Genomic DNA, 24,692 nt, shown 5'->3' with positions numbered 1-24,692 from the left:
CAATCTATGTGGCATCTTTATTAGTGGAATTAAAATTCACATAGAGAAAAGAGATGTTATTTTTTATTATGATAAAAAAAAAGATTTATACAAGAGTCATGTTTTTATCATTTAACTTGGTAATTTCGACATACACAAATGTAAATGATCTGAGAAGAAACCCAACATCTCCAGTTTCAAGGCTGATATGAAGATTTATTTTAAAACCTTCAAGGACTTTTACCAGAACTATGAACATTTACAAAGAACTAAATTCCTCCTCTTTATTTTGATTACACGTATACCTTTTTCTGTTCTTGTCATTCTTTCTTTTTCCTCTTTAATGTCTGAATATACTTTTCTTCAATATCTTTGATATGAATGTTATCTTTAACGTCCATCATATAATACCTGATCTTAAAAAAGTCATGTCTTATGATGCTATGGAATTATTCAAGGCATTCTATGTGAAACATTTGTATCTGTTGAATTGTTACATGTCTAACTTTGGAAAAGAAAGTCCTAAACCAGTGCTGAGTGTGTAGTTTGGGACCGGGCCGTGGATATGTGCCAAGAGCTCACGTGATGATGTCACGACAGTCTCTTCTCTGACTGAGTCTGAGCTTCTCTTCAGTCGCACTTCTGTTTGCTTGTGGAAAGGTAAGAAGGGTTATCGCTGTTCTCTGTCATATCTATTTATTTTTCTTTAACTATATTGGCCATCCATCCTGCTTAAAGAATTATATTGTTTATTTATGTATATGTGTGATTATTTTTGATGGATGGTTTCTTATGTGTAATATTATTTAATGTTCTGTAAATTCCATGTGGAAGAACATATTTTGTATGTGTATTATATTTTGTTTGAGGTTTATTAACTGCAGCCACAACTATATTACTTCCTTTTATAATTTGCATTGCATTGTTATTTTTTAATGTTGATTGGTAACTGAAATCGGATAATTCCCACTTCTGGAGTCGTGATGATTACAAACTCATCGTATTCAAGTTTCCAAATGTAAGGGTGTTCATGTGCAATTTTTACTCAGGAAACTGGATAATTCCGAGAGCAAGCATGAAACATCATGACACAGCATGACACAGCATGACACAGTTGGGTTACCTGTCGAAAGCTGTGTCATGCTGCTGATGAGATGCTGTTTGCTGCATTGGTTTAATGAGTTTGTCGGAGCTATGAATGAATAAATTATAGAATTCACATTTTCTCATTTTATTTGTCTTATCCTATCATTTTAATGAGTAGAATGAGTAAATTAAGACTAATGCTAAATTTAGATTAGGCTTATGCTAAATAACAGATATTTATCGATGTTTTTTTTTTTTTTTTTAAGTAAACCCACAGCTAAAGGAGAGGAGGCTCTAACTCTGACGCTACCACTATCAACATCTACTCAACTCAGGAAAGTGGCGGCTTCCTCTGCATTAGGTATCTAAGATGTTTTTTACTCTTTGTATAGCAGTTGTTCATTATAAATTTAATTTACATGTAGAAGATATGATGTGTATAAATGTATGAAATGTAGAGTATATGCTATAACCACCATAAAAATTTAAAGGTATCTCCAAAAATTAGAAGTAACCAAATGGTCCCTCGATATTTTATATTCTTACGTGCATCTCTGTTTGTTATTTGGATGACAAAATGTCGAACTGGTCTGGAGTTTCTCACGGAGGAGCAGAAGCATGAAGAGAGGAGTGACAACAGTGAACAACGGCTGCAACCACAGTGCGGTCCCCCCATAACAACCCTCTGGATTGAGCGGAGTAGGGAACATCTCTAGGGTCTTCAAGTGGGCACCTTCCGTCCTCAGTGTTTTGTCGACTAGCCCACGACACCTCAAGAGGGCTCGACAGTGACTCTGGCGTCCCAGAGTCACCCCCCTCCGTCCCCAACTCAACTCAGCCCAGCTTACTGACCTCTACTTCCCTCTTGCTGCTGAGACCTAACCACAATCTCACAATCTCTCCGCAACCCAACCATACGCGCCAACCCGTTTGACTAAGGCTGTCGAGCCCCACTGGTGCGTTAATATGCAGTTTCAGTGGCAATGGTTCCGTATGGCATTCCACCTACCGCAAAACACAATATCTGCCCAACTACCCGTCATTCACGCAATATACACAGGAACGTAATGACTGTATATACTATACAAATAAACCAACAGACTCTTCAAGTTTTCAAGAATCCTACGAAACCGTAGCATGGCGGCCTGTACACAGCCAGCTAGAATCTTTCCGTCTCAACCACAGCCAGTTGCTGCTCCTTTCTGCTGCTTCAGATAAGTTCTTTACTGTGCGGCGCAACTCTTGGCCACTGAGTCCGATGTCTCTGAGGAACCGGGTTGTAGAGTGTGCCACAAAACCTCGACAGCCCACTTCCACTGGATAAACCTGGACTCTCCATCCTCGCTGTTCTTCTTCAGTGGCCAGATGAGCATACCGCAGTTTCTTCCTCTCATATGCCTCATCTACCGCATCCTCCCATGGCACTGTTAACTCTATCAGTTGAACAATGCGTGCTGATCCAGACCACAAAACAATATCTGGTCGTAGGTTAGTGGTGGCAATCTCAGGTGGAAAAATAAGCCGCTGATCAAGATCAGCCAGCATCTTCCAGTCCCTAGCAGCTTCCAGTTGTCCTGGGCGAGAATTGGTGTTAGCATCTTTTCTTGGTGGTTGCTCGCCTGGGCGGAGGAATATTGTCTTCTGCGTGAAATGTTTTGCTAGAACAGGCGGCAACTTATTGGTCATACTACGCTTGCCTTCCAATGCTAAAGCCAAACATCGCAATACTTGGTCATGGCGCCAAGTAAACCGACCTTGGCTAAGAGCCACCTTACATCCTGTCAAAATGTGCCTTAATGTGGCAGGTGATGAACACAAAGGACAAGAGGGATCCTCTCCTACCCAGAGGTTTAGGTTCTGCGGTGATGGGAGAACATCATATGTTGACCTAACCATTTTGCGTTGTTCCACACTCTCCCATCTCATCCACTCTCTCTGCTTGGCCTGGGAAATGGCCTTTATTCACCTCATCCTCTCCTCCTGCTTTCGCACCTCGTTGACTACCAGCTTCCTCCTTTGAGCTGGGCCTGCCTTGTGCCATTTAGGAGGAGCTAAACTAAGCCCAAAACCCCCTCTTCCATGCTGTACCTGTCCCACGATATACCCAATTTGAAGGTCAGCCTTTGCCTCTACTACAGATTTCTTTGCTGACCAATTTCTACCAGTTTTTACCACAGGTGTTTGTCGCGTGACTCTGCTAAAGTCATTTCCAGTCTGACCTTGGCGCACTTAAACTCCTCGGTTAAAGCAGAGACTGGCAGCTGCAATACTCCTTTACTATAAAGTCCCACTCTGCTGAGGCAGCGTGGAACTCCCAACCATTTCCTGATGTATGTACTTATTAACGCTTCCAGCTTATCCACTGTTGTCAAAGAAACCTCGTACACAGTCAGTGGCCACAGCAACCTTGGCAGTAGACCAAACTGAAACCACCAGAGTTTCAGTTTGCCTGGTAGAGCGCAGCTGTTTATGCTCTTCAACCCTTCCACTGCTTGTCGTCTAACTTCTCCCACTCGAACTGTGTCCTTTAGATCCCCATCGTACCATCTCCCTAAACTCTTCACTGGCTTCTGAGAAACTGTTGGTATTGCCTCACCATTAATGAAGAATGTTTTATCTACTACCTTGCCTTTAATTATTGAGATACTCCTTGATTTAGTTTTGGATTTAGCTCCAATAATTGTTTTGAGATGATATTATGTATTTTATATGTAAAGTCTTAGTCTCTGTGGTTTTAAGGTATTTCCACCCTGGGGTCGTCTAAAGGTCCTTAAAAAGGAGGAGGTCTGTTTTAAATTATTTGGTGGGTTCTGAGCCGTGCCATCTCTGAACCAATCAGTCTTTACCAAACTATCTAACATTGACCAGTTCTTCCTCTATTTAGGCTCATCTCTTTGAAGCTTGCAGGGCCATAAAGTCGTTTTGTAGATTAGCTGGAGCCGGGATCTTTACGGTTCTGGAATGTTGAGTTTTGTGTGGCATTATGTTTGAACAAATCACCTGGAAGAATAATTTGTGTTTGGTTCACCTTCAATTCCTACAGGTGGAATTAAGATATTTAAAATGCTTCCTAAATTGAAACCATATCTTTAATGTGCAAATGACGACTGGGTTGCTAGTAAAGCCAGAGGGCTTGACTGAAGCCATGCCAGCCAGTATCGCCAGTAACGAGGACGAGGGACAGGATTGTATTTCCAACTGACACCAAGGTATGTTGACCAATTTTAGCCAAAATATAGTTTCAGTTATATTCGTAGCCCAATAATAAATTTTGAAATTTGGTAGACAGAGGCCACCATCAAATTTGCAATTCTGAATTACCTTTAACCCAAGTCTAGGTGTCTTCCAGTTCCACAGAAATTGAGATATAACTGAATCAATGCTTTTGAAAAAATCTTTAGATAAAAATATAGGTAGGCACTGGAACAGAAACAAGAATTTTGGGAGGACATTAATTTTAACTACGTTAATTCTAGCAATCAGGGAAAGGGGGAGGGAACCCCATCTTTGGAAATCAGCCTTAATCTCAGTCAATAGGGGAGAAAAGTTTACAGCATAAAGAGTTTTGTAGGACCTGGCCACATGGACCCCCAGATATTTAAATCCAGAAGGACTCAGTTTGAAGGGAATATCAGATTGAGAGAGCTGCATTGCTAGGGCATTGACCGGGTAACATTCGCTCTTCGAGACATTGATCTTGTATCCTGAAAACGAACCGAATCTATGAAAAAAAGAAAGGATAGCAGGGCACACCCCTACAGGATTTGTGACATACAATAGCAGATCGTCAGCATATAAAGAACGTTTGAATTTGACACAGGAACACGTAATGCCGTTAAAAATGGGGAAAGACCTCAAATAAATGGACAAAGGTTCTATTGCAAGAGCAAAGAGGAGGGGAGACAGATGACAACCTTGTCTACAGCCACGATTTTAAGAAAAATAACTATATTGACCAATATTAGTTGTGATACTAATGCAAGGTGATGTATAGAGAAGGCGTATCCATGATATAAAAACATTACCAAAACCAAATTTCGTCAAAACTGCAAACAAGTAACTCCAACTCTGTCGAACGCCTTTTCTGCGTCAACAGATATTACAACTTCTGGAATAGCAGCGGTTCCTTTCGACTAGATAACATTTAATAAAGTACGGACATTATAAAAAAGCTGACGTCCTTTTATGAAGCCTGTCTGCTCCTGAGATATAACTGTTGGAAGCACCTTCTCCAGACGATGTGCCAAAGCTTTCGCGAGAACCTTGGTATCGACATTCATCAAAGAGATAGGTCTATAAGAGGTTCAAAGTTTGGGATCCTTGCCCTTTTTCAGAAGAACTCTGATAGAAGCCTGTCTCAAAGTGAAAGGAAGAGAGCCATTTAGAGATTCTACATAAACAGCATGTAACAACGGAATGAGTTGATTGTGGAATGCCTTGAAAAATTCGACCGGGAACCCATCTGGCCCAGGTGCCTTATTATTTTGCTTATTTTGTAGAGCCAATGTAAGTTATTTTGTAGTCAGCAGAGAGTCCAAATGATCAATTGCATCTGTGCTCATATCCGGAAAGTCTAGGTCTTGCAAAAACACATCCATATCAGTCAAGTCCGATGGAAATTCAGAACTATACAAAGATTTATAAAAGGATGAAAATACTGAATTAATAAGGTCAGGTTCCTCCAACAACATCCCCGACTCATCTCTGACACGGGGTATTAAACGTGAGGCTGCTTGTCGACGCAATTGGTGAGCTAGTAATCTTCCAGATTTGTCTCCATATTCGTAGTATTTGGCACGAGAATGTAAAAGTAACCGCTCTGCTTCATTAGTTGTGATCAAGTCTAACTCTATTTTCAATACCACACGCCGCCTTAATAAATCAGGAGACGTGGAGGTGGCAAGCAGTTGATCCACAGATTCCAGATCAGCTGATAATTTTTGGATAGTTGACATTCTTAATTTCTTCAAATGAGCAGAATAAGAAATAATCTGACCCCGTAATTAGGCCTTTAAAGATTCCCACAGGAGCGTCTTGTACTTATGATAAATTTATGAAATTTGTCATCAGACAAAAGAGATATGTTAAATCTCCAATGGGTGGGGTAACGAGATTCAGACGAGAATTGAATGTTCAAGGTTAAAGGCGAATGGTCTGAAATAATAATAGGATGATACCAAGTATCTATCACTTTGGGCATCAGTCTGGCATCAATAAAAAAATAGTCGATACGGGAAAATGTCTGGAGGACATGTGAATAAAAGGAGTATTGTCTGCCAGTTGGATTACGAACCCTCAAGGGATCAATGTAGCCATTGTTGGACATAAAACTAAAAAGAGTTCTAGCCATTTGTGACTGATTCAAGCTGACTTTAGAACAGTCTAGCTGAGAATTCACAACACAATTCATGTCCCCACCAAATATAAAAATTACATCATTTAATGATTATTTAAAAAACTAGGATTATCAAAATTTGGTGCATATACGTTGACAAGTAGAACTGGAACCTGGTATATAGTCCCTAAAATGATCAAATACCTGCCGTCCTTGTCAGAAATGATTTTGGTCTGTGTAAATGGAACTGATTTACTAATCAGAATGGCAACCCCTCTGGCCTTAGAATTGAAGCTAGAATGGAATACCTCCGCAACCCAGGGACATCTCAACCGTGCCTGGTCATTATTTCGCATGCGGGTCTCCTGCAGAAAAACAATATCAGGCTTTAAACACTTTAAATGAGAAAACACCTTTGAGCGTTTGACAGCACTCCCCAAACCCTTGATATTCCAACTAACGAATCTCGAATTTAAAGCTTTAATACTTGTCATGTTTAGTTTATATCACAAGCAAAACTGCAACCACAGTTCGACCTCCAAAAAAAAAAAAAAAAGAGGGCAAGAAAAAGGGCAAAAAAAAGAGGGCAAAGATAGTAGATAAATCCGAACCCTCCTCCCCCCGCACCTACTATTACCCCATCCCCAAACGATAGGATACCGGTGCAGACTCCACTAGGAGTCATTAGCAGAACCACTAAACTCCATGTATTAGACCTAACGGTCATCTTCATACTTCACCAAACTCAACAGGAGCTCCTGCCCAACAATAATAAAATGTGTAATTTAAATTACAGGGTGTACATTCAACTAGAACAGTGCAACTCGTGTGAACCTGAGAAAGATATTTGCTTATCAAAATAATAAAATATTTGTGCCACTGTTACTTATGTCTCAAATTCAAATTTACTTTGATGTTACATGAACGTTCAAAGTCATTCTGTAAGCAGGTGGCACTCAAAATCAGCTTCACCTATTTAAGGGTTTTGATAAAAACAGCAGCCTCTCCAGGGGATGTGAAATCCTTTGTAACCCCTCCACTTGTTGTGATCCGGAGGAGAGCAGGATATATCAGACCATACCGTATGCTTTGAGTGTCCCTAAGTTGCCTCCTGACATCATTAAAGGCAGCGCGTGCTCTCGTTGTCCGGGCTGTGTGATCCGGGAAGATGGAGATTGTAGAGTCTGACTGGGCTCTGGCACGTTGAAGGATGTTGACACAATCTGCGTAATAATGTAAACGTGCTATTATGGGACGTGGCCGCTCTCCGGGTTTGGGCTTGGGGTTTAAGGATCGATGAGTACGATCAATAAGAGGTGCTTTATCCAAGTTAAGCGCTTCCTTAAGCAGAGCGGAGGTAGACGCCGCGGTAGCCGTGCCACATCGCTCAGATAACCCGATTATACGGATGTTATTGCGGCGAGATAAAACCTTCTAGATCTTCACATTTATTCTCAAGAGCCAGAACTTTATTAGACAGGCTCTCCACTTTACTCTTGAGGTACGCCACGTCGTCTGTGCAAGTTGACAATGAATCCTCCATCTCAATCACAGTCCCCCTTAGCTCACCCACAAGTTAGCTGTCAGCTCCGTTTTCACACTTTGCAATTCTGACTTTATTTGGGATAAGTTTTCAGTTATAGCCATCTGTAACTCAGACTTGAAAATGCCTACCATCTCTTCTTGGAGAGCAACCAGAAGTTCGGTTTTAAAGTCCGTAGAAGCCATACTCAAAGCTGTGCAGTGCTAACGCCATCTCCGTCGTGAGGCGGTGGCCTGACAGGATCACGTTGGGCCAGGGATGTAGCCCCTGCATTAGGCCGCGCTCTCGATGCCGTCTGGTTGTCCGTATTTCTGGGTTTTGGAGGCATATCAGCACTTAATACAATCAAAGAAGCTCTATGATATCAAAATGTGTACACACCACGTCGGTAGAGAACACCCTGATAGTCTTTATAAAAAGTTTCTGCAGGAGCACCCGGAGTCACGTCTTTACGCCATTTGTCACTAACCGGTACTCCGTGGGAGATTTTTAATTGTGCGTGGTGATATAGTATTTTCTGTCTGTCAGATAGGAGGAAAATCAGGATAACTCAGCTCCTGAGATACCAAACTCTGAGAGGCGCATGAGTAGGACTTTATGGCATTCGGTATCAAAAGCTGAGCTGATGTCTAGTAGCAAAAGTATGGAAAGGTTTCCCGAGTCACCAAAGAGTAAGAGGTCATTGACAACCCTTGCCAATGCAGTTTCAGTACTGTGGTTTTAGCGAAAACCAGACTGAAATAAATCAAAGCTATTGTTGAGAGATAGATATGACTGTAGTTGAGTGACAACCACCTTTTCCATGATTTTTGAGACATACGGTAGATTGGAGATTGGGCGATAGCTAGTATAGTAAGTTGGGTCCAGATTTGTTTTTTTAAGGATAGGAGTTACTGCAGTCTTTAGAGAGACTGGAACAGAGGCAGAGAGAAGAGACATATTTACAAGATGTGAGATAGGAGCAGAAATGACAGAGGTACAGTGTTTCAAAAGGATTGTTGGTGCGGGATCCAACCGGCATGAAGAAGAGTTTGATTTCTGTTTCATTTCACTAATTAAGATGGGGTTGGTCAACAAAGTTATTAAGTGTTTTTATAGACTGAGCTTGCTCACAAGTAGAAGCGGTCGGTTCATCACCAAAAGTCCCCCGCAAAGCATCCAGCTTTCCCTGAAAGTGGTGCAAAAAAGAACAGCACAAGTCATCTGATTCTTGTTGACAGGCATTATGCGTGGGTTCCTGGACAAGCTTGTTTGCAATGTGAAATAGTGCTTTAGGCCTGTTGTTTGCGTAATTAATGATTTTGGAGATATAGGAAGAGTGAGCTGTGTTCAAAGCTGTTTTATAATGTTTAGCATGGTCGGAAAAGGCTTGAAAATGTACAGTTAGACCGGATTTCCTAAAGAGGCGTTCCAGTTGTCTGCCTCTTGTTTTCATAGCACGTAGCTCAGCATTAAACCACGGCGAGAAGTGGGACAGGGGAACGGACCTAGTCCTAATTGGAGCATACTCATCTAAAACGTCAGAAATAGCAGAATGGTACAAAACAAATATCTTAGATGGACAAGTGTAATTAAAAACATCAGAAATAGCAGATGAAGTGATAGATGCGGCAAACATATTAGCATTACGATTAGCATTACGATAAGAGATGGTAGTATTGTCAATACATTTAGTTGGACAGATTAATGTAAAATCATGTGTAATAAGCTTATGATCAGAGATGGGAGTAACTAGACCATTAATAGAGATATCATTCAAACCAGATGTACAAACTAAGTCAAGTGTGTGGCCTTGAGTATGAGTTGAGAAATTAACATTCTGATAAAGTTCAAAGCAGTCCAGTACAGACTTTAATTGACTACTATTTGAACAGGTGGTGTCAACATGGATGTTAAAGTCACCAAGCCAGATGACCTTGGATGATGAAGCACAGGCTAGTGTTAGTAGTTCATTTTGCGGTTTGGGTGGTCTATAAATTAGGATGATTGTTAGGGGACTGTTCGAGGAAACTTTCAAAACCATGTATTCAAAAGTCTTAGTATTATGAAAGTCCAGTTGATAAAGTGTTATGGAGTTGCGATAGATGACTGCAAGGCTACCCCTTTAGCAGATAAACACGGCTTAGACAGGTGCTGGTATCCGTGCGGTGTTAGCAGATTCAGATGCATGAAATCATTAGGTGTTTGCCAGGTCTCAGTAAAAAATATCATATCCAGGTTTGTGTCTGTAATAAATTAAAGATTTATTTAGATAGGGGCCCTTGTCCGAGATAGAGCGACAGTTCAGCAGAGTGTAGCCAAGTCAATAGGGGGCGCTGGTGAGGATATCTATAGAGGGTGTAATTTCCCTTTAAATATGCCACTTCCTGTGAGAGGAATGGTTGCAGTACCTGAATTGTTTGGCATGGTCGCTGGAAGAACAAGCTCTGGTAATTTGATTTTAATGAGAAGTGTTTTTAATGCTTACTTATGATGTTTGGGATCTTTTTGGTGTGTTGGCCAAGAGCCAGCAATTTTTAGTGAAAATGTTAATTCAAATGGGCCAGCTGTACTTAATCCATTCGTTGTCTCAATGTAGTTGGTTTGTTTTAGAAGGCCCAAATGCCCCAATGCTGATAAAGTTTGGCTGGATGAGTGGTGGACATTGAATTACCATTACAGCATGTGAGTGTTGACACTGTCAAAGCAAGTTATGTTTTTTTTTTTTTTAAATGATCATTGACAACCCTGTGTTGTATGTATTGGGGCAAATGACTTCCTTTTGTAGAGAAGTTGCTTTAAAGGCTTTCACGTTGGCCATGTGGAGCTGGATGAGCGATGGATATTAACCGCTGCTGTACTTCCTGTGGCTTCGGAAGTTAGCCAAAAGGCGACTAAGGTATTTATTTGTATTGATGTAATGTTGGAATAGCTAGCATATTTTAACCATGTTGATTGAAATAAATATATGGACAGTGGTTTCTAGTTGGAACTAATGTTATGATGTGGTGCTACTATTCAATTTTATGTTTAGATATAATAATTACAGTTGTTTTAATGAGAATGTGGTTTTTGTATGGGTTGATTTGTGCATTTTTGTTTTATATACTGTTGTCTTTCCTTATGTAGAATTCGATTTGTCCTGTGCAACTGACCACTGTTTTTCCCTACCTTTATTTTTGGTTTTCATGGTTTGTGTGGTTCTTTTCATTAATATTGTTTTGTTTGGTTGGCCCATGACTAAACAGTTATACGTTTTATATGGTTTATTCTGTGAACTATAACCAGGTCATTATCTGTAGCTGTGAGCATAATAACTAAGGGAGGGAAGATATTCGCTCTTGATTCATACAAGTGTGGTGTGTAAAGAGTTTTTGTGTATTTAGTGTGGCATTTAGAAACTTTGTGATTTCTTTTGGGGTTTATTGTATTTATTCATTTTGTTGTGTGCATTTTCTTTTGAAGTGTTATGTTACCTCCCATAGTTAACTGTACCACCACCTCTCACGCTTACATTTGGCCAGCTTTGTGTGAAAGCAGATGAGACCAGAGTCATTGTATTTAATAAAAGTGATGTTTTGTTTTTTATAGTAATTTTGCCTTTATTCATTTAATTGGATAGCCGAGCGGGAAACCCTCTAGTGACTTGGGGTCTCCTACCCAAACAAAATTGGAGTGGCGTAGTCCAGTGCAGTTAAACACACACTTATAGCCTCAGAGCAAAATGTTTTTGCAGCACATGTGTATTATCAGTTGAATTTTCATTTAAGACTGATTTTTTTATGCAGACAAGCGATCGTGGATGACAGTCTCTTAGTAGGCATTTCGGTTTGACCAGAGCTCTGTTATTTGATCAGATGCACGGGATAACAGATGGTGTTGTTTGCTGATAAGCAAAAATCCTTCGGACCGAGCGATGCACATTGCGCGGGCGCCGGATAATCCCGAGCGAGCGGCAGCGCTTGTACGTTATAGAGTCAAGGCGAGGGTGCCGGTTAAGCGGCTTGAGTTCATATGACAGGTAACCAATATCCATGGTGGAAGGTAACCCAGTCAAAATAAGGGAAACCAGAGAGAGTACGAGTGCTAAGGTCTTTGACATGTTGGCAATAGTCATGAGAAAGTCAGCTATCAGCAAAGTCACGTTAGCCAGGACCACAACCACCGCAACATCTACAAAAAGCTTACGTAGAGGAAAGCTACCCGACAGTAAACTAATCGAACTACTGGTAAGAAGTACCCTGGTAGCTCACCTCACAGTCAGTCCAGTAGATGGAGGAGAGAAAGGTGAGATGGCTCGCAGCAGGCTGACAACCGATAGATCCCAACGGCACAAAGCAGAGGCCAAGCAAAAAAAAAAAAAAAGAGCAAATCATTTGTGACTCTAATGAGAGCTGTCTCAGTACTATGGTATGGTCTAAATCCTGACTGGAAATCCTTGCAGACACCATTTCTTTCTAAAAAGGAACATAGTTGTGAAGATACTGCCTTTTCTAGTATCTTTGACAGAAAAGGTAGATTCGAGATCGGCCTGTAATTGACTAATTCTCTAGGATTAAGTTGCAAATTTTTTTTTAACAAGCGGTTTAATCATAGCCAACTTAAAGGTTTTTGGTACATATCCTAATGACAAAGATGAATTACTGATATTGAGAAGAGGATCTATGACCTCTGGAAGCATTTCTTTCAATAGCTTAGTCGGTATAGGGTCTAACATACATGTTGTTGATATAGATGTTTAACGATCTTCTATAGCAATGAATGAATCAAAAAAAAAATTCTCAGGTAGACTACAATGCACTCCCTGATGCGATATTGTAGTAGACGGTTTCATAGTTATAATTTTCTCCCTGATATTATCAATCTTACAAGTGAAGAAGGTCATAAAGTCATTACTGCTGTGGTGCTTGCAAACTTCTGGGCTTGAAACTTTATTTTTCGTTAGTTTATTAACTGTTTCAAATAAATCCCAAGGGTTGGGTTTGTTTTCTGCTATGATGGTTGAAAAATAAGCAGATCTAGCAACTTTTAAGAACTTTCTCTAAGCAATTGTGCTCTCTGTGCACGACATGCGAAATACCTCTAGTTTTGTTTTCTTCCAGTTGCGCTCCATTTTTCTGACTGCTCTATTTAGGGCCTGAGTGTGCTGGTTGTACCAAGGCATTGGAATATTTTCTTTAATCTTCTTTAAGCGCAACGGTGCAACTGTGTCTAAAGTGCTGGAAAAGAGAGTTAAAAGTTTCCGTCGCAATATCGAGTTCCCTTTCGTTGTCACTCCGAGTTACGTCGGATGACGACGAATGGGGTTTCGCTTAGAAAGCCTATCAACTTCGAGTATTACAAAACGAGCCAATGGCAAAGAAATGCCATGGGTCTGCGGAATTTGCATGGCGTAACTCCGCCCCACCTCGTGGGTATAAAAGGAGGAAGCCGGCAGCAAGCAGATATGTTTTCGCTTCGGAGCCAAGTGTATTCTTCTCTCCACAAGCCATCTCTGAATTGTCAGCTTTACAAACGAGTACCTCGAGTGTTGGTGTGACGGCGATCTACGGCGAGAGCGTGCCTCCTGCTGATCTGTTGCAGTGGTCTGCCAGTCGGTGCGTTTCTCCCCGGGTGCTTCAACACTTGAGTTTTCTCTCACTAAAAGAGCTTACACGTGGCACGTGTTTTTAAAGATGTCTCGCCCGTGTACTTCTGGTTACGGCAGATTGGTATCGGACTCTGATGGGCACGAGCGTTGCATAGTATGTTTGGGCATTGATCATGCTAGAGCAGCGCTCGTGGATGACTCATGTTCTCTCTGTGGGAACATGACCATCGCGTCATTATGGTCGAGACTCAGTGAACTCGCAAGAGTGAGAGTCCCCTCATCCACCCCCCATCCTGCGGCTGGTGGCCAGGGTGACCTGAGGGTTACGGTCTGGAACAAGGCGCCGACTATGTGTCCGCGACCCCAGCCCCCTCTTCAATGACAGTGCCCGCTAGTGAACTGCTGATTCCCGCGGGTCTACCCTCTGGTGGCCCGCGTGTTTCAGTTGAAGCTACAGAGGAAGATGCCATGTCTGTTGCAGCATCACTAGGTGGGTTTGACTCTTCTGGAAGGGAGGGCTCGTCACAGCTGCCACCTTCCGGTGTGCATACGGCTGTGCTCGAGTCTGATCCGGAGATGACGGCCATGCTTTCCCGGGCAGCCGCGAGCATCGGACTTGAGTGGAGGCCTCCACCCTGTCCTGAGCGCTCGCGGCTGGACGATTGGCTTTTGGACCCTCGTCCCCGGGAAACCCCAATACCTTTCTTCCCGGATGTGCATGATGAGATCTCGAAGTCCTGGAAGACCCCCCCTGTCTTCTCGGGACCGCTCGCTGGTCTCATCCGCCTTTCCTCCCCTCGATGAGGCAGCTGCCCGTGGGTACACTGGGCTTCCCCCGGTTGAACGCTCTGTTGCCATGCAACTATGTCCTCAGAGTGCTTCTTCTCGGGGCGAGCCTAAGCACCCATCCAAAGCCTGTAGATTTTCGTCGACCCTGGTGGCGAAGTCTTACAGAGCGGCGGGACAGGCGGCTGCTTCACTGCATGCTATGGCCACTCTGCAGGTCTACCAGGCCCAGATGCTCAGAGACATGCACGAGGGTAGGACAAACCCAGGGCTCTTTGATGAGCTGTGCGCCGCGACCGACCTTGCTCTCCGGGCGACGAAGGTTACCGCGCGCTCCCTGGGTTTGGTGATGTCCACAGCTGTGATCCAGGAGAGACATCTGTGGCTGAACCTGGCTGACATGCGGGATGCCGAGCGGACCCGTCTGCTTAACGCCCCCTTGTCCCAGGCCGGCCTCTTCGGCGGTGCAGTTGAAGACATTGCCCAACAGTTTTCAACTGCCCAGAAACAGACCGAGGCCATCAGACACATTCTGCCCCGCCGGTCCGCTGCTGCCTCCACCCTGCCGGCCGGGCAGACGGCTCGACCTGTTTCCCGCCGAGGGCGCCCTCCTGCGGCTCCCGCCCCTCCCGCCCGGACCACGCAGCAGCCTCCACCCAGGGCCGGTCGCGGAGGAAGCCGTAAGAAGGCGCCACAGCCCTCTCCTGCCCCGCCCCCCGCTAAACGCCGGGCCAAGCGGCGCTCCTGAGACGGGCTGCTCAGGGATGATGGTTGTTTCTCCGGAGGTGGTAGCAGGACCACTCCTTCCCCCGGTGGAGGGCCGGGGGAGAATCTTTTGTTCTCCACTTCCCGCTGCTCACCCACGGGTGGGCAGCACCCTAATGTGGTTAAAGACAGAAACAATCCCCTCTTCCCTGAGCTCACAGAGTTCTCGGGCGACACAGAGCGCCGCCCACAAGCCGTGCTCTCCTCGCCCCCCTCTGTCCCAGAGGCAGTTGACAGGGCGTGCCGTCCACGGACCGCTTCGCCCCTGTCCTCCTCTGTCGCCAGACCCCTGGCAGAGCAGGCCCCCGCGGGACGACCAGCCTGGTCCTCCCCTGGCCGCCTCTGCCAGGGCGCGGTTGCTAACTGTGCCCCCACACCGGGCCGCTATGCCGTCCACGTCTGGGCCAGTTACTCCGCTTCGCTGCCCCTACGGGGGGACGCCTGTGGCTCGCATGATCCCGCTGGTTCAGTTCCTGGGAGCCTGGCTAGAGCTTCCCCGTCTGTCCCACTGGATCGCGCGTACCGTCAGGCTCGGCTATGCGATTCAGTTCGCACGGTCTCCTCCCCGCTTCAGGGGAGTCCGCTCCACGTTGGTCGGTGGCAATGCCCCTATCATGAGAGCAGAGATTGCCACCCTGCTGGCGAAGGGTGCAATCGAGACTGTCCCTCCAGCCGAGATCAGGTCCGGCTTCTACAGCCCCTACTTCATTGTCCCCAAGAAAACCGGTGGGTTACGGCCAATCCTGGACTTGCGCGTGCTGAACCGCTCCCTTCACAGGATGCCGTTCAAGATGCTCACCGCCAAACGCGTTTTCGAATGCATACGGCCCCAGGATTGGTTTGCAGCGATCGACCTGAAGGACGCCTACTTTCATGTCTCCATTCTTCCTCGACACAGACCGTTCCTCCGGTTTGCTTTCGAGGGGCAGGCATACCAGTACGCGGTTCTCCCCTTCGGGCTAGCCCTGTCTCCTCGCATCTTCACGAAGGTCGTCGAGGCTGCCCTTGTTCCCCTTCGAGAACACGGGGTTCGCATCCTGAGTTATATCGACGACTGGCTGATCCTAGCTCACTCTCGAGATCAGGTTTGCGAACACAGGGACCTAGTGCTTCGGCACCTAGCTCGTCTGGGCCTTCGGGTCAACTGGGAGAAGAGCAAACTTTGCCCCGTGCAGAGGATCTCTTTTCTCGGTATGGACATCGACTCGGTCGCCATGTCCGCGCAGCTTACGAGCGAGCGCACGCAGTCACTGCTGACTTGCCTGAGACAATTCGAGGGCAAGAGTGCGGTTCCACTGAAACTCTTTCAGAGGCTCCTGGGGCATATGGCATCTGCAGCCGCGGTCACGCCGCTCGGATTGCTTCATATGAGACCGCTTCAGCTTTGGCTTCGCGACCGAGTCCCGAGGTGGGCATGGCAACACGGCACGCTCCGAGTACCAGTTACTCCGACCTGCCGTCAGTTCTTCACCCCGTGGTTGAACCTCAGTTTTCTCAGGGCGGGTGTCCCCCTGGAACGAGCTTCCCGGCATGTTGTTGTCTTAACAGATGCCTCCACCACGGGCTGGGGCGTCATGTGCAATGGACATGCTGCTGCGGGCTCCTGGACAGGACCCCAGCGGTTGTGGCATGTCAATTGCCTCGAGTTGTTGGCAGTACGCCTTGCCCTGCACCGCTTCCGGACGTTGCTCAGGGGTCAACACGTACTAGTCCGTTCAGACAATACCGCCACTGTAGCGTACATCAACCATCAAGGTGGTCTACGCTCCCGCCGTATTTCACAACTCGCTCGCCACCTCCTCCTATGGAGTCAGAAGCATCTGAGGTCGCTTCGAGCCATCTTCATTCCCGGAGCGCTGAACTGTGCAGCCGACGAGCTCTCACGGCTTCGGCCACTCCCTGGAGAATGGCGACTCCATCCCCAGTCGGTTCAGCTGATTTGGGACCAGTTCGGGGACGCGCAGATAGATCTGTTTGCCTCTCACGACTCGACCCATTGCGCCCAGTATTATTCCCTGACCGAGGGCACGCTCGGCACGGATGCTCTGGCGCACAGCTGGCCGCAGGGCCGCAAGTATGCGTTTCCCCCAGTGAGCCTTCTTGCGCACACCTTGCGCAAGGTCAGGGAGGACGAGGAGCAGGTCATTCTGGTTGCCCCTTACTGGCCCAACCGGACCTGGTTCCCCGAACTAGTACTCCTCGCGACAGCACCTACCTGGCCGATCCCTCTGAGGAAGAACCTTCTTTCTCAGGGACGGGGCACCCTATGGCACCCTATGGCACCCTCGTCCCGATCTTTGGAACCTCTACGTGTGGCTCCTGGACGGGACGAGGCAGGTTTGAGTACCCTACCACCAGCGGTGGTGGCTACCATCACTTCCGCTAGAGCGTCGTCCACGAGACACGTCTATGCGTTGAAGTGGAACCTCTTCGTCAACTGGTGCTCTTCTCACCGAGAAGACCCCCGGAGATGCTCGATCAGCGTTGTGCTTTCCTTCCTTCAACAGGGGTTGGAGCGAAGGCTGTCTCCCTCCACCCTGAAGGTCTATGTTGCCGCCATTGCCGCACACCATCACCTCATCGAAGGTAAGTCGGTGGGGAAGCACGACCTGGTCATCAGGTTCCTGAGAGGAGCGAGGAGACTAAATCCGCCTCGCCCTCCTCTCGTTCCCTCTTGGGACCTCTCAGTGGTTCTAACTGCCCTGAAGAGTGCTCCCTTTGAGCCCCTGCAATCAGTCGAGCTTAAGTTCCTGTCTATGAAGACAGCGCTCCTGGTTGCACTGGCCTCCATCAAGAGGGTTGGGGACCTGCACGCATTCTCCGTTGACGAAGCGTGCCTGGAATTTGGGCCGGCTTACTCTCACGTGATCCTGAGACCCCGGCCTGGATACGTGCCCAAGGTCCCTACCACTCCCTTTCGGGACCAGGTGGTGAACCTGCAAGTGCTGCCCCTGGAGGAGGCAGACCCAGCCTTGGCACTGCTCTGTCCAGTAGGCGCTCTCCGCGCCTATGTAGACAAAACGCTGTGTTTCAGGACCTCAGACCAGCTCTTTGTCTGTTATGGTGGGAAGCTGAACGGAAAGGCTCTCTCCAAGCAAAGGTTGTCTCAAGGTTGTCGCTACAACCAGCTAGTACCGGACCCGCTCAGGTGTCTTCGCTTGCTCGCCATTCCACTCCACGGATTGGATACGTGTGATATTCTCCTCAGGTGAGCTTTCCCGAAAGCCCAGAGCTCCTCCAGCACTCCTGACGTCGGCGCCAGTGTCTATTGCCTGTGCGTCGGCTAGGTGCCTCCCGTGTGCACGGTCCCTCCTCTGAGCGACCCCCACATGTGTATTTCCACTGTAAGCCTCTCAGAGCATGTGTCTTTCCCTTGGCAAGCCACTTTGCCACCCCTGGGGTTGAAATATTCCACCTGCGGCTGGACACCCCAGTGTTTTCCATATGCTTCCTTCGGGTCATATGTGTATTCCCTAAGTCCCCCCCCCCCCCCCCTCCCCCTCTGGGTTGGCATTAATTGCATACTTCCCCTAAGCTTGGGATATGCTTCCCAGTGTACCTTGGTATTCCTGTGATAAATGGAGTCCTTTGTCCAGGCTGACAGGGATCTCGATTTACGCAGGGCACTGGAAGACAGCTGAGAAGGTGGCGTGATTAGACTGGTAACCCCATTCGTCGTCATCCGACGTAACTCGGAGTGACAACGAAAGGGAACGTCTACGGTTACGTATGTAACCCTCGTTCCCTGAGTAGGGAACTGAGACGTTACGTCTGCCTGCCACTTCCGCTGTACCGCGGGGATCGCCTGAGCTCAGTCTTGGCTCCTCAGCGAAGAAACATATCTGCTTGCTGCCGGCTTCCTCCTTTTATACCCACAAGGTGGGGCGGAGTTACGCCATGCAAATTCCGCAGACCCATGGCATTTCTTTGCCATTGGCTCGTTTTGTAATACTCGAAGTTGATAGGCTTTCTAAGCGAAACCCCATTCGTCCGACGTAACGTCTCTGTTCCCTACTCAGGGAACGAGGGTTACATACGTAACCGTAGACGTTCTTCTAAGCTATCTGGGATGCTGAGATGATGACACGGATCAGGAAGATTATTAATAAAGCAATCTTTAGTGGCAGGAGTGATAGGTCTTACATATTTGTAACACGGAGTCGGCTTTGCAGCCTTGGCTAAATGAAGTTTACATGAGACTAGATAATGATCTGAGATGTCGTCGTTCTGCTGCAGTATTTCAACAGCATCAATATTGATTCCATGTGATAATATTAGATCTAGAGTATGATTACGACAATGAGTAGTTCCTGACACGTCTTTTTCATTATCTACATGTATATTAAAATCACCAACAATTTAGGACTTATTGAAAACGCACGCTCCGCTCGCTCTGTGCCAGTAGACAGACACTGTTATGCTGCATGTCCACTAGCGCAGAGCGAGCAGAGCGTGCAGTGCACTGTGGGATTGACAACGGACCGGAGAAAGAGTTGAGAGCGGCCAAGGGCGTCAAAAAGGTTGGGCAATTCTTGACTTAATGCAAATATCAAGTGAAAAACACAGTAGGCAGCCAATCCCTGTGAGGATCAGGTTGTGACGTCTGTCTTGAGTTTAAAAATATGCAGATTGTGCCGGACTTTATGCTGAATTTAGTGCGTAAATAGTTTTGTTTACGAATTAGAGGCTTTGTAGTTGTTATATATGTTAAATATTTGGTTTTGGATGTTTTTATTAGGTTATATTGTTTGGGTTTGTAAATGTTTATAATGCTTCGGGCATTTGTAATCCGAATGTAATCACGTGCATCTGATGATTATACTGTGTGTGTGTGTGTGTGTGTGTGTGTTTGAAAAACATAGATTTAACACACTTGCAACAGACACACCCTAAAGCGGAGGCGTTATAGAGTTGCGAGCGGCACTTTAGTTTTTTTAATTTAATTTAATTTACACAAATGTTAAATATTTACAATAAGAGCAAGAAAATACAATCCAAATAATGTGCAGGGAGTGGCAGAAAACCCCAAAGAGCTTATTTAAAGCCTCCCCTTAAACAACAAGGGAAAAAAAGAAACTTTAAAATTAAAGAAACAGCTAAACTATAATAAATGACTGAATCAAATGAATTAAAACGTGTATCGAAACCCAACAACAAACCCTATAGGGCTCATAAATGCATAAACAACAACAACAACAGAAAATATATGACACAATTACAAAGCAACAATGAAATTATCCTTTATAAATCTTTTATAATATATTAAATATGAGCATTTTCTTGCTAGATAGGATAAACCATTCCATAATTTAATACCGCTAAATCTTATTGAATATTGACCTCTACAATTGAGAAATTTTGGAAGATGAAAATCTGTAGATTGAGTTAAGTTTGCACTGAGCGGAGTTTTGCCACTGTAACGGACAGTCCCCTGGCACAGCGAGCGTTTTCAGTTCATTCCTATGGATGTCGAGCTTCACGCTCGTGCAGTTCATTTTGAGATTGACAGAGGACCGGAGAAAGCGTTGAGAGCGTCAAAAAGGTTGGGCAGGGCAGTTCTTGACTTTATGCAAATATCAAGTGAAAAATGCGGTCGGCAGCCAATTGCTGTTGGGTTTGGGTTTTTACTTCTGTCTTGTATTGCATCCTCTGCCGATCTACTGGACCTGTATGCACATTGATGGGGGTCTAAAGTGGGAGGAAGTGCAGATTTAATGTGTCCCAGAATGAGCACTTAGATATTATAGGTGTACGTGCTATTGGTCTATAGTCATTCAGGGAAGTGATGTTGGACTGCTTTGGCACTGGGATGATGGTAGCAGTTTTCAGGCAGTCTGGTACGACAGTATGAGCAAGTGAGAGATTAAAAATGTCTGTGAAAACCTCTGCAAGCTGATGGGCACAATCCTGGAGGACCCTGCCTGGGATCCCATCCGGTCCAGCAGCCTTTTTGGCATTCACAGTTTTGAAAATTTGCGTGACCTCATGTGTTTGGAGGGTAAGCGTGCTGTCAGCAGAGTCCAACTGTGGTGAAGCTGCCTTGTCCGGTCCTCTCTCAAATCAGGCAAAGAAGCAATTTAATTCCTCAGCCAACATGGTGCTGCATGCTGTCAGTGGTTCTCTGCTGCCCCTGAAGTTGGTTATATGATGCACACCCTACCACAAGTGTCGTGTCCCTAAAAGTAAAGTGCTCCTCAATCTTCTCCTTGTATGCGGCTTAGGCTGATTTTATCCCTCTCTTAAGATTGTGTCTGGAAGCACTGAACAGTTCTTTATTACCAGATCTGAAAGCAGCATTACGGTCTCTCAGAAGAAGTTGGACCTCCTTAGTCATCCATGGCTTACTATTTGGGTAGACAACGATGCGTTTGTTAATAGTTACACTTTGCACGCAGCATCTGATATAAAAAAGCACAGTAGATGTGTATTCATCTAGGTCCTGAGTTGAGAACAGACTCCAATCAGTGCTTTGAAAGCAGTCCTGCAGCCATGAGGATGCTTCCTCCGGACAGGTTTTAACCGTTTTACTAACAGTTTGCTGTCTCTTAATGATGGGGCAGTATGCTGGAGTTAAAAAGTGACAGGTGATCAGACGGTCCAAGATCAGGAAGGGGTGACACTCGGAAAGTTTTTGGGATGTTAGAATAGACACAGTCTGGAACTCAGTCAGATCTTTGTTGAGCTTGAAGTTTCAATACGGATTCAGGTGAGTAGCTCTATCCGGGTCACGTCCCCAAAACTCAGAAGCGAAGACCAGGAGACTTGGTTGTATCTTCAGCAGGATTCTTTATTGAGAACACTAGCTGTTGGTACAGTAGCTGCAGTCATCAAGTCTGACTAAGGGAACTTTACATTGTAGTGTATATACCTTTCAAGGGGGAGGGATTTACATAGAGGATCCAGCCCTGATCTCATCAGCGTAACAGTATCATTCAAATGCATTGATGCTAATCCAATCAGCCTGACAGTATCACCCATACCTTCACATTATCATAGCTAAACTTGGGACAATGACACTGTTCCGGAGGTGCATAAAGACAAAAGGTTAATGTCACACACCTGGGTTGCTTGACTTAATCTTCTTTGAATCTCATCATCTATGCCTCAAAATGTAAAACACACTGTACAGAACTTTCTAAGTTTATATACTATTGTATTGGAACCTAGATGTAACATTTTATAAATTTGTAATACAACAGAAGTATATAAAAAGTAGACTCAAAGTATACATTATTATTATTATTATTATTATTATTAGTTTAAAAGAAGTGTACTTATAGCACACTTGAAAAAAACAATTTTTTTGTAAGGGATATAAAGCTGTTTTTCTAACCAGTGAGCTCTATCAATTGAAGGCCTGAAATTACAGCATTCATTTGGTGTAAATATGTCATGTTTGGTTTATTCTGTGTTGCAGGTTCAGGCACGATGAAAGGCATTATTCCCAGGAGCAAAGCAAAAGGCACTGACATCTGTGGAATGGGCAAATACTATTATATAATCCGCTCTGATCTCGACTGCTATATGAAGATAGGTAGTATCAATAGAGGTTCAGACATCTCTATTTTCAGTCTGCACCCTGCCTACAAAAATGAAGACCATTACATTGGTGGAGATAGCTACTTTTTCATCATAAAGGGTGATTCCTACCGCAGAGTATCGGACCTGACGACAGACAGCGATGCTGGTAAAGAATACAGCCTTCATCCCAACTGCCGGGGAGGAGACCACTACTTCTCTACCTATGGCAAGTTTTACATCATCTTCAAAGAAAAAGGCACTTACCGAATAACAACAAACATGAATTATGACTCAGATGCTGTAGAATATGACCTGCATCCCAACTGCAGAAATGGCCTCTATTACTGGGGCCTGTCAAACGACTGCTTCTTCCTCAAGCCAGTCTCAGAGTCGGGAGTTGAGTACTACAAAGGTACCGACCTTAGCAAAGATGAGTGTGTTGGTGTCTATTCTGTTCATCCTGATGCTCTTAACTTCCTTCCTGGTGGGCTGTCAGTAACTAAAGGCCCAGCCTTTGGCATTTGGGAGAGTATTAAAGCTATAACTAATGACAGCAATACACCAGTGACATGGCAAAAGAAAATCAATAAAAAGGTTGGCTACAATAAGGAGAAGATGTCCCAGATCACAGACAACTGGAAGATAGCCACGTCAACCTTGACTGAAACTGGAGATCTTATAGAGTTAATTGTGAAGTTGCAGTTCTCCTTTTCTGCAGAATATGGAGGTTCAAACGTCAGCACTGAAAACGAAAGCTGGAATGAAGTGACTGAAGAAGAAGAACAACTCACATTTGAGCTGAAGCCAAATGAGTCTTTATATCTGTGGCAGTACAAACTGGGTCTCGGTAAAGATCCAGTGTTGTTCTGTTGTGATTTAAAGATGGCTAGTGATCCAAAGCCTCCAACTGAAGTCCCGCTGCCACCCGCTCAATCATGAAAACATATCAGGAAGATTTAACCAAGTGCTTCAGTTAAATACCTTAAATATAACTTCTCAAGCAATTATTTAGACATTTGCATGCACTGCATAAAATGAAGCAGGAACCGTTTAATATATATTGAATTGGAATCGTTTAATCTATATAATAAATTGTTTAATATGCATAAGATGCTGGAAAACCAGAGTTGCAGGACCTGCAGGATTTTTCTGAAGAAGTCAAACTATGTTTTCAAACTATCTGGACATTTCTGTAAATCCAGTTATTTTGTCTTGTGGACTACATGTAAACATCTGTGAAGTGAAGTGGCTTAGTTGCATTAAAGAAAAAACAAGCAATTTTCATGATCCCTCTTATTTAGTTTTAGATATTTACATTTTCAGATTCTGTAAGGTGTATGCAATCTTATGTTTACACACAACTGTATGTCTGTTCTTCTGTAGTGTTGGGTGTACATCTGGTAATGTTAATCTTCTTATAAGTCACATTGAAAATATCATTTATAAATTACATCCTTGTGACAGAAAGGGGAAGTCGTGTAAAAAATGAACAAAAATAAATTGAGCAAATACATGATCAATATCAACACTCTCAAGTCAAGTCATCCTCATTTATATAGTGCTTTTAACAATGTAGATTGTTTCAAAGCAGCTTTTTACAGAGATAAACCTAGACTGTAAACCTAGAATGTAATGTAACAGAGATTGGTTTGGTTTTACAGTGGTTCTTGAATAATGTTATTTCCAGCTAAAGTTAGTTTTGATTGATTCACTTCTGTCGAAATGGTCATTTGTTATTAACCCTCAGGGGTCTGTGGTGTTTTCTGGGTCCTGGAGGTGTTCTGACATGCTCTGACATTTGTGCTTATTTCTGTTACTTGTGACATTTTCATGGCTAAAGTCTTATTACACTGTATTCAGCACAAATTCTGCTACAATAATATGTCAGCATCATGTATGTAAAAGTTTGTAGTTTTGAGATTGACGTTTATTCGTGTTTTGTGAAAAAAAAAATTGTCACTGAAATAAGGTCATGAAACCCATACTGATTATTTCTTTACAAGACTTTTGAAAATTGCATCACATAGCCTAGAGTATTTGCTCCAAAACTATGTGAAAATCATCATGACTACTCATTCAGATAAGACAATAAAGTCATTTAAAATTTG

At 44.5% G+C, this 24,692-nt stretch overlaps 1 protein-coding gene across 2 annotated transcripts; it reads left to right on the top strand.

Moving 5' to 3' along the window:
• Positions 1-589: 589 nt before the first annotated feature.
• Positions 590-24,692, top strand: LOC143746880 (uncharacterized). Of its 2 annotated transcripts, XM_077239109.1 has the most exons (3): positions 590-639; positions 1,332-1,426; positions 22,481-24,692. In XM_077239109.1, exon 3 carries the CDS (start codon positions 22,492-22,494, stop codon positions 23,521-23,523), a length of 1,032 nt encoding a protein of 343 aa, XP_077095224.1. In that variant the 5' UTR covers positions 590-639; positions 1,332-1,426; positions 22,481-22,491; the 3' UTR covers positions 23,524-24,692. The 2 variants fall into 2 exon arrangements, with proteins under 2 accessions (XP_077095224.1, XP_077095233.1); XM_077239118.1 differs by lacking the exons at positions 590-639; positions 1,332-1,426 and adding an exon at positions 4,109-4,274.

The sequence above is a fragment of the Siphateles boraxobius genome, unplaced genomic scaffold (genome assembly GCF_051911475.1).
Source record: "Siphateles boraxobius isolate OS27281-9 unplaced genomic scaffold, OSU_SipBor_1 100, whole genome shotgun sequence".
Lineage (NCBI taxonomy): Eukaryota > Metazoa > Chordata > Actinopteri > Cypriniformes > Leuciscidae > Siphateles > Siphateles boraxobius.
This window is presented reverse-complemented; position numbering and strand designations above follow the sequence as displayed.

Coding starts and splice junctions, on each gene's coding strand:
- LOC143746880 (XM_077239109.1), top strand. CDS start 22,492: ATGAAAGGCATTATTCCCAGGAGCAAAGCAAAAGGCACTGACATCTGT.